The sequence below is a fragment of the Delphinapterus leucas genome, chromosome 5 (assembly GCF_059928025.1).
Source record: "Delphinapterus leucas isolate spDelLeu-1000000601 "Yukka" chromosome 5, BTC_Dleu_Yukka2, whole genome shotgun sequence".
In the NCBI taxonomy this organism is placed as follows: Eukaryota; Metazoa; Chordata; class Mammalia; order Artiodactyla; family Monodontidae; genus Delphinapterus; species Delphinapterus leucas.
This window is the reverse complement of record NC_143133.1, coordinates 119,481,147-119,492,294: the sequence shown is the minus strand read 5'-3', so window position 1 is coordinate 119,492,294 and position 11,148 is coordinate 119,481,147. Positions and strand designations below refer to the sequence as shown.

The window sequence follows — 11,148 nt, the reverse complement described above, 5'->3', positions numbered from 1 at the left end:
ATGGCCAGTTAACCCTTTCTAAAATAACGTACATTATTGCTGATCAAAAAATCTTTAGTGATATACCATTGCAGACAATAGTTGATGTAGTCTTTAATCTGGCACTAACGTGTCATTTTATTTTACTTCTAAATGCACTCTATTGTGAATCCTGTACTCCCAGCCGAATTGATTACCTCACCCTTCCATCCAAATGACTCTTATCTTCCCATGCTAGTTATGGAGGTTCCCGAATCTGAAATGCTCATTTCTCTCGTAGGAGAGGCAAAACTTCCTTTTACCTTCTTTGATTTTGTGGCTGGGTCTAACAATGAAATTAACAGACAGATTAACAGGAGGAAAATCATACAAATCCATTGAATATTTTTACATGTACATGGGAGTCTTCAGAAGGAAAATGAAGACCCAAAGCCGTTAGGCCCAAAGTTTATATACCTTTTTACACAAAGAACAAATTGTGGGGATGAGACAGACAAGGGGGCTTGGGCTAGGGGCAGTAGATTGTACAACAGTGACTATTAAACGTATGGGATAAACTAATGGAAGATAAGGGTTATTTTAGTAGGTTTGTTTGCACAGGTCCATTTCAGTGTCAGTTCCATCTCTGGTGATAAGAATGTTCTTCTCTTCCTGGTAGAGGGAGGGCACCTTTCTCATGGGAAGTTTTATGACAAGCCTTTAAGTAGAAAGTAGGAGGTCAGAGAGCCCTTCCTGCATTTGCTGTTTCCTAGTGCCTTCAGATCAAAATAATCAATATGCTAAAGTGGCATATTTCAGGGTGGCATGTTCTAAACCCCTTCATTTTCTGCCTTAGTTATTTAAATCTTGTTTCCTTATAACACCTTCTCATCCATCACATTCTCTTGAATGCTCCTATATACTACCAAGAATGGTTGATATTTATTTGTGCATAATTATGTGTCATAGATTTAGTTTGTTTACCCAGTGAGACCATAAGGTCTAGAAAGAAGGGTCACGGTTTAGATTTTTTCCAGTTTCCTACAATGCCTCTGTTTCTTGCATTCTGCAGGTACTCATTTCAACATTTGTAGAATGAAAGTGATTACAAGAAACCATTAGTCCTGGCCCTGACTAAAACTAAAACTCCGTATTTCCCCCGTACCTCCCCACCATTTGCCCCCAAGTTTGGAGGCAAATAAAAATATGAACTCTAGCAAGAACTTCTAATTTCTGGAAGCACTACTTTTCATTTTAACATAATTATCCATTTTAATGACATTATTATATGGTAGTTGATCTGGAAAATATTGCTGATTTTTTTCTTCCTTTTGAGTGGCAAGAAGGGAGAGCACAGCTTTCCAAAATCCCCAAATACCACGATGTCTACAAATTGAAAAATCTAGTAAGATTTTTAATTTCCAAGTGTGGTGGTTTCCAAATTATGGCATGTCAATAGGAGAGTTCCTTATGTACTCAGATTGATCTGTTTGCATTTACCCATCAATAACACTGCTGTTGGTATAGGACTAAGGGAAATATTACTGACCTAAAAGATTATCAGGACCGTGTGCCAGTTCTCCAAAGTGGGATTTAACAGATGATCTCTGAGGTTCAGAAAGAAACAGATAGTATACACATACATGCATATGCACACAAAATTTTTATCCCATTATACAAATTTGCTATTTTGTTCTACTATGTACACAGCATACTAGTACATTATATAGTCAACAAACATACACATGTTAAAGTTCTGAGTTTATTATATCAGAGCCTTTGTTTCTGCTTCTCTTTAGCTTAAATTTCTCTTAGCTGTTGTATACAGCAGAGCTCTCAATTTTTTTTGTCTTTTTTTTTAGATTCTGGTTTCCTATCAAAAAATCAACAATCAATCATCTGGATTTATGCTGGCTCTGCTGTCTGTGTGAAAATTCTATTGGTATTCAAACTCGTATGAAGAGGAGACTCTTGCTGATTCTCCAACATACAAAAATGAAAATTTTATCACTTACACTGGCCAAGTTGGAAAATGTCTTACAAATTTTGATTTGGGCTCTGGTTTGGGATTTGGCCCACTGAAAATACAATTATAAGGTCTATACAATAACTTTCTCTAGTCAATTATAAGGTCTATACAATAACTTTCTCTAGACTTAGGCGGTCACCTCAGGAATCACTAATTCCCTCGATCTCTGGCTTACATCTAATAGTCAGTGAAACCACTCACTTGTCAACATCTTAAATGCCCCTACCATCTTTCCTGCCTGACAGAACCTCAAATTTGGAAGAGTTAAATGAGTTGTATTCTACATGTCTATGCCAAGGCTGCTGGACTAAGTTGGAAAAAATACACAAAATTTAACAGATTGTAAATTCTGTCACCACTGTGGGACTCAAAGAAATCCTACTTTTCACTAGTCAGATGACTCAGTGAAAATGATTCCTTCAAATTGTCTTCATTCTTTTTGAAGTGTCTGCTTATCATCCTCTCCACCCCCTAATTTTCCATAAACTGCTTATCTTATTAAGAAAATACAAGCCATAACCCATATATTCCTTTCTGAAAGAATGCTGGTGGTGTCTCTTAGCTAAAGTAATTATTCCATCTTTGCAGTGGCTCCAACATCCTCTAGAATACCAGGTACTTAATGCTATTATCCTTCTTTTTCTGTATTCTTTCACTTTCTACTTGCCCCTTTCCACCAGAATAAAAATTAGTAAGGTCTCTCATGTAATAAGTAGTAAGGTTTCATGTAATAAATAATAACTGAAAAAACAAAAGCCTTCTTAGAAACCACATTTTCCAGCTACCACCCCTTTTCTCTACTTCTTTTCATAGCCAAATTTTTGGAAAGTTTTTAATTGCTGCCTCCATTTATCCCAAATCTAATCAATCAAATAATTCTCTTGATTCTACACTGTATCTCAAAACCAATCACTATATTCCTACTCTGGTCCAAGCCATGATCATCTCTCCTTTGACAATACTTCCTATCATTTCCTACATTCACTTTTGCCCTCCAGTCTTCTTTGCACAACAACTAAAATGTTATTTTAAAAACTCAAGTCTCATCATGTTAACTCCTTCATTAAAAATCTCAAAGTTTTTCTTTGAACATAAATCATCATGGTTTATATATAGCCTAATGGGATCTGGCCCTTATCTTATTTTAATTCTCTAACTTAGCCTGGCTTCCTATGTCATAATCATACAAGTTTGTTTTCACTTCTGTGAAGTTTCTATGACTTTATCAACTTAGCACACTCTGCCTGAAATATTTATCTAGCATTCACCTCACTCCTACTTATCTCATCTTTTGGGTTTCAGCTTAAGCTCACTTCCTCAGAGAAACCTTCCCTAATCCTCCCAGAGTAGGTTAAGCCTTCCAGATATATGCTTTTGTTGTACCTTGTAATTTTCTTTGTAGCATTCATCATAATTATAATTAGTTATTTACTTGACATTTATTTCCCTTGCTAGATGTAAACTTCATAAGGATTTTTGCCTTGTTCAGTGATTAATTTCCATATTACTGCCTGGGTTATAGCAAACATTCATACATTTGTTGAATGGTTGAATGAATGAAGGAAAGGCCATATTAAGAATATAAAACATGATAAAAACAAATCCTTTACAGTGAGAACAGACCTTCTTTTTATTCATATACTGAGATAAACTGCAGAGACTGAAAGACAAAAATTCATCATAAATCATTCAGCAGAACATTCATTAAAAATCAAATGCATTTTCTTTAACAGAGTTCTCACACAGAAAATTTTATTTTATATTAAGTCTGATATAACATTAAATATTTTACAAATCAGACATTTCATTGACATTTCATTTTGAAATCTAATTGTATAATCTTGAATGCACTATAGACAAAGTAAGATCTCCTTTACCAATTTCACTTCATTTAACTTACACAAGGCTTCCAGTAAAATTCCATCACACCTTGAAAATTACCTGCAGCTTTTAAAAAACATGATCTAAACTTCATATGGAAAGAAAGTCTTATGTAGCAACCCAAAAATTAAACAAAAAAGGTAAGAAGCATTTCTTAATACAAATAAATTATAAAAATATTATTTATGTGTGAGTTTTTTTCTTCTCATTGATATAGTCATCCATCCATATACAGTCCAAAGCAGTTCATTTTTAAATTGATGCTTAAAATACTCCAATGTCATTGAAAAATCTATTATTTTAGTGGTGCTCTTAAATGGCAAAGTAGAATATCAGATTAGAATGTCCCAACTCCTGGACTGAAGTGAATGAGACATTCACATTCATGCCAGATGTCATCTGTTATGCAGTTACCAGACAGCTTGGCAACGAGTAATTCCAATTTTTTATGGTAACTTACTAAAACATTCCAAGAAACACTTCTTACCCCTACATACTTGCAGATTGCTATAGAAAGATACAATTATATTTGAAGTATGGGCCTTATAATAGGAATCTCTGTTAAAATATGGAAAAGATCAACAGAAAGAATCCACACCAATGAAATTCTGTGGACTGATTTTCAAAGTTAGAAATAAGAAAATCCACTGCTAATGGAAGCCCTGCTCTGTGCAAATATAATGTGGTATATATTAAACAATCACATATTTGAGGTATTAGCTGGAAAAAATATATATATATACGTGTGTGTGTATATATATATATATATATATACACACACACACACACACACACACGTATACATGGACACATCCACAGAATATTCACAAATCTATTGGCCCCAAAACCAGCAGATAATAAAATTAAATAAATGAAAAGGAATCACATATCAACAGGAAAGTTACACACAGGAAGTTACAAAAAATGTGCTTACATAATCCTTAATATAAGGAATATGTTTTGAACTAGTGTTTTGAGGGAAAATATTTCCACTTATACGAAACTGTCTATTTAATAGTAATAAAACAAAGAGGAAGCCTGAATTCGAGGACTGTATTGCCTGCCAGATTATTAAAGGAATGTGCAAGAATTATTGAAGATCATCATTCTACCCACTTCTTCTTTGAACTTAAAAATTAGAATTAAAAAAACTTTGAAGTTATTGTGAGACTACTCTCTTTTCTTTTTCATGGGTTTATGGAGAATTTTATGGACTTTGGGCAGTAGTCCAATATGGCCAAGAGACAAGGTTTTTCAGCTATCTAGTACAGATTAAAATTAAGATTTATTGTTCATTTTCAGAAGATTTTCTGTTCAGTTAAGAAAAAAGATTATGGGGCTTCCCTGGTGGTGCAGTGGTTGAGAGTCCGCCTGCCGATGCAGGGGACACGGGTTCGTGCCCCGGTCCGGGAGGATCCCACATGCCGCGGAGCGGCTGGGCCCGTGAGCCATGGCCGCTGAGCCTGCGCGTCCGGAGCCTGTGCTCCGCAACGGGAGAGGCCACAACAGTGAGAGGCCCGCGTACCACATAAAAAAAAAAAAAAGAAAGAAAATTATGAATGCCTTTTCAGTTGGTTCACTCAGTATGACGACAGATAATAGTAAGAGTAATACTGAACACAAGCTTCATATGGGAAAGCTAAATAAGTGCACAAATTCTCCTTTTGAATCATTTGGTCTTTTGACATAATTCTTACTTAACTAAAAAGATGGCTCATTTGGTCCTCAGGCCAACATCTAGAAATATTTCACTGCCTTAACACAGGTGGGATATTTTTTAAATGAAATACGTTAGAATGCATTATTAAGTAATACTAACATGTCACATCTGTTAAATAACAGCTGCATTTAAAAATATTACAAATCAACAAAGGGAAATCAAGAGGTTAACCATTTCTCTCAGTAACAATTTTACATACTAGTATAACTAAAGATTTAACAGGAAGAACACTTAAGCATGAAAGTGCAATTAAAGCAAAGGGCTGGAATTCTATCTTCCTGTTCCTAATAACACCTGAGCTGACATAAAAGCAAAGTTGTTTAATGCACTGGCATATATATATACCTTAAGGGCTTACTCTTCTCTACCAAATCTTTGTAATTATCATATGTAAGAATGTAATGATTATGAAACAAATACTTATTTAAGCATTCAAATGCAGTCTGTTCCCAAAACATATTGTTTTCACTTATTATTTCTCATTGTTGAGAATTAAATTCTCAGATTTGATCACAATAAATTCCAAAACTTACAAATGACTAGCACCTATTTGGAAACAAAGGAATTAAAAGAGGAGGAGAAAAGGTACTATTTACTTTCCCCCAAATCCTTGCAAAGACAATGATGTTTGTGTATGTGTTTTAAAAGGGATAAAAATGTAAAGCACTAATAAATATAATTGCTGCCAAACTTCTAAAATACCAGTTAGAAAAGCTAGTAAATCAATACTCAAAGATTGAGGGCTTTTAGGCAATGATTAAAATGAAGAGGACAAGTTATCAAATTAAATTGGAAAGCTCAGGTAGCTAAAAATAAGATGGCAAAATGGAATTTTTGTTAGAAGAGCAGCAAATGTGAAAATCTTACATCTCAAGATAGCTGACACTGTAAATCATACACTTTGATTAAAAAAAAAAAGATAGTAGAAGTCTTTTTACTTTGTAGAATTAACCCAAAATTCTAAGACACTTGGACGGGCCTTTACACCATGATATAGGTGACATTAAGGACTTACTTTTTACTTGCATACTTTACATGTGGCTTAAATTGTCAGGCACTCGATCAGTCATTTCCCACAGTTGTTTGAAAATTTTATCAAATGCATTTTATGAAATGAAATGTAATGCAACTGAAATATAGTACTGTCCAAAAGCCATGTATGACTTCACAATATATAACTTCACTTAACTTGATAACTTCACCTATCCCCTTGAAGTCAGGATTAAGGGAAAAAGAAATCAGTCAACAAGAGTTCAATTCACATAAGCATCAATCACAATAGTGTAAATATCCCATTAAAACTGGAAAAATAATGGATGAAACTTTTTTCATTTATATTTGTATAAGTTTTCTGATGCATATAAACTTTCAAAGTTAATTAGAATGCTATGACCTTGTTTTTAAGAAACTAATTCTATAGGCTGAAGAAAATATTTTAAATTGTATTTTCTTTTAAGCACGATATTTTTTCTTTTTAAGGTTGCATTTCTAAAGAAAGTTGGTTAAGCTGTTCAGTTTTCCTAGGATAGTATGCTGTTTAGTTAAACAACTAATTCAATCAAGATTTCTATTGATTTACCTGGAAAAGGGGATACAAGAGAACATTTAAAAAAGAATGGTCATTTCAGAAGTTCTATTCAACAGATGGTATATAAATTACATTCAGAAAAAAATCTTTAAATAAAAGAACACTGCACTCTAACTAGCATTCTCTCACACACAAAAAAACCTAACCAAAGATGTGCTCATGTTCTGTTAAATGAGTATGAAAGCAAAATCATTAAAATACAACCGTTAAACATAGAAGAAAGAAAAAAAACATAGACTAGAAATCAAATAGTTTCACATCCAACATACAGGCACCAAAAACTTCAATTTCCAGCTGATTTTTCCAATGTATATTATGGATTTAATTATAAGGAGCTTATTCCTATAGGATTAATTGAATTACTCAATGGTGAATAGATTTTAGCTCAAATTTTTGTAAGGATAACTTGCTATAAATCACTATTCTACCTACTGCTATGTTTCTGCTCACTGCTGTATATGGCCAAACAGATCATGCTCTGATCAAGTAAGTCTCATGTTAATCTACCTATATGTTTACGAGTTGGCAATCAGGTTAAAAGGCACAAAGCTTCATTTCAGTAGTAATTTTTCCTATTACTTAGACAATATTAAGAACTCATTTAGTTTCGGATCCTGTTTACTAAGGATCCTGATCACTAAGAAGAAACTGCAAATTTCCATGGGGGGTAAAACAGGTAGGCCCTTTTCTTCATAAATTTTAGCAGCCTTCAAAGATGTATATATATGAACATTTGGGGGCCTTTTAGTTACTGGAATTGCAAATGACATAACTGCAATTTACTGTTGAAGACCCTTTTTGGTTAATGTTTATATAGCCGTTTCCTCATATTTTCTTTAAAATCTATCAGTATAGCATTTCATTTCTATGCATGGCTTAGCAATTCATAAAACTAAATAAATAGCAAACTGATACTTTACACCAGTTCATTTATCTCAATATATAATTTAGAATATAATGGCAATATTAAAAATATCGATTCCCTCTACGCTGATAATGCTACAAGATTTTACACAAAGTTAAACAACTTTTGTTTTTTCTTTTCTTTTTGATAAAGTTTCATTGCAACCTCCACACACTGGACATCTGACAAGGAAAATGTAATTTCGTCATAAAACATTTATTCCATCACTTTAAACTAAAGTGTCTCATGGAGCTAAACACCAAAAGAATTTAAATAAAAAGGCAATAACCTGTATATACAGAAAATGATCATTCCATAAATATTTACATGACAAGGGAAAAAAATTGAGAATCTAAAACCAGAAATGGCTACAGGTGTGATAATCCTTTCTCAAGACATTTTTAGTTAGGAATCATATAAGCTTTTAAAGTGAAAATAATTACAGAAGCATAACTAAAATATTAATTTTAGTTTTCAGTTTCTTACTATTTAAAGGAGCCAGTAGGTCATAAACAGTCCAAGATTTCAGGGACCAACTATTCAGTTTAGTTTTCAACATCAAATCTTTTTCTTTAGCTCTCATGATGAAACTAAACTTACTTACAGAAAAAATAGAGAGTACTCTAAAAGGTATAAATAAAATTCCAGTTCATCCTCCTTTATAAATACTTGTCAGCCGCTCCAATTCTTTACAGTTGTCCATGCTCAAGGCATCTGCCTTCCTTCGGAGTCGTTCATCATGGTATACTTTTGCTGCATACTGCATATCTGTTTCTGTTAACAACAACCAAAAAATTTTCTAAGTAAATAGTAATTTAGATCAACTAGTTGTTTAAACTCAAAGATGTTTTCATGTAAGTCCTTCAATATATTTCTATTAACTGTTTGTTTGTTTGTTTTAAAGAAATCCAAGTACTAGACCTAAAAGCCATTTGGAATCCTACCATGTGAAACAAACACAGAGGGACTTCCCTGGTGGTGCAGTGGTTAAGAATCCGCCTGCCAATGCAGGGTTCACAAGTTCGAGCCCTGGTCCGGGAAGATCCCATGTGCTGCAGAGCAACTAAGCCTGTGCGCCACAACTACAGAGCCCATGTGCCACAACTACTGAAGCCCTCATGCTCTAGGGCCCACGTGCCGCAACTACTAAGCCCAAGTGCTGCAACTACTGAAGCCAGCACGCCTGGAGCCGGTGCTCCGCAACAAGAAGTCCATGCACTGCAACAAAGAGTAAGCCCCGCTCCACTGAATTTGTTGAATTGTATATTGAAAATTTTAAACATACACAAGTTGAGTACCACAATAAACACTCTAAAACCCCTCACCTTGATTGACCAATTCTTCACATTTTGTGAAACTATTGATATTGATCTTGTCGGATTGTTAAAAGATTAAACTAAATTATGCCAGAAAAACTACTTGGCTTATGCTAGGGGTGGAGTAAAAAAAAATAATAATAAAAAATAATAATATAGAATACTTATGTACTTATGGGTACAAGACATTACGCTAAGTGTTACCATATATTATCTGTTATGGTCCATATTTTAATGACAAGATAACTAAGATTTAGAGAGGTTAAGTAACTAGGTAATGTGTTGGTGAAGACAGGATCTTGCAAGGCAGTCCCAGAGCCAGCACTTTAAACATAACATTACACTCATTCATAAACATGAATATCTTTCCTTCTGTTTATGCAGTCAATTCCCAATTTTTATTTAAGGTAATAGAATGTAAGTATGCATAACCCCCAAATCACCCGTATTTGGCTGGGGACTAGGACTTGTATTTGAAAATGAGATATCTAATGTGCTCATCATTCTTTTAGCACAAATAAGCAGGTCTTTCATACATTCATTCATATGAATTCATTAATCATTCATCCAACTGTTCATACATCCATCAAAAATTTACTCTGCCTATATTGTACCAACAATTGTGCAAGGTGCTACAGATCAAAAAATTAGGTGAAATAAAATTAAATAAGTAAAATTTGGGAAATACTTCCCTTAAGACCTTTAGCTAACGCATGGTTTCCCAACCTCAGCAATACTGGCATTTGGGGCTAGATAATTCTTGGTGTGGAGGTTGTCCTGTGCATCCTAGAATGTTAGGCAGCATCCCTGGCCTTAACCCATCAGATGCCAGTAGCAATCCCTTCCACCCCAACCCCGTGTTGACGCACACAGTTTCCAGACATTACCAAATGTCCCCTGGGAGGCAGGGGCAAATCATTCCCAGCTGAAAAACCACTGGTCTTATGTAACCTTCTCCACTTTGAGAACATACTGATTCACAGACTCAGAGACTTAGAAACCAAGGAGGTTTCTCCTCTAACTATCAGTATATAGATGAAGAAACCAATGCCAGAGATAAGAACTCTCTTAGAAGTATACAATGGTTATGTTTTATCAAATTTTCCCTAGTGAATAAGAGATGATAATTGCTCCCATTTTCTGAGTATTTACTACATGTGAAACACTTCAACTATTGCCTGATTTAATTTTCACAACAAGCCCATAGTTAGGTATTAGAGAGAAGACTGCGAAGCACAGTGCCTAGATTATGAAAGCAAATTGGTTTTGAATCACAGATCACCTCAATGACCTTGGGCAAGTTACTAATTAATCTCTCTATGCCTCAGTTTCCTCATATGTAAAGTGGGTATAATCGCCTCACAGTGTCATTGTGGAGCTTAAATGAGTTAATATATATAAAGGCCTTGGGACATGACTGAAAAAATAGGCATTATATAAATTATAGTTACTTCCTGTACCCACTCATCATCGTCATCATCCACTTTATACACGAGGGAATAAATTCATAGAGGTTAGAATATTCGGCCTGAATCACTCAGTTAAAAATTTCAGACCTAGGATTCAACTTTAGCCTGTTTAATTCCAATGTCTACACTATATGGTCTATATTATTATCTGGAACAGTAAGAAAAACAAAAAACTATAATAACAGTTCACATGGAGCATCTCAGCAGATTCTTACGGTCAATAGTCAATATTTTTATAGATATAACTGCTTAAATTAAGGAAGCTGAGGCTGGAAGAGCCTGA

The 11,148-nt window shown here is 34.3% G+C and overlaps 1 protein-coding gene across 3 annotated transcripts in view; it reads right to left on the bottom strand.

Moving 5' to 3' along the window:
• Positions 1-3,722: 3,722 nt before the first annotated feature.
• The window catches only part of DNAJB14 (DnaJ heat shock protein family (Hsp40) member B14), a 46,502-nt gene continuing 39,076 nt past the window's right edge, over positions 3,723-11,148 (bottom strand). For all 3 annotated transcript variants that reach the window (XM_022582421.2, XM_022582420.2, XM_089912448.1), the window contains one exon: positions 3,723-8,854. In XM_022582421.2, coding sequence (XP_022438129.1) covers positions 8,730-8,854 — 125 coding nt within the window. In that variant the 3' untranslated portion in view covers positions 3,723-8,729. The remainder of the gene's footprint in view (positions 8,855-11,148) is intronic.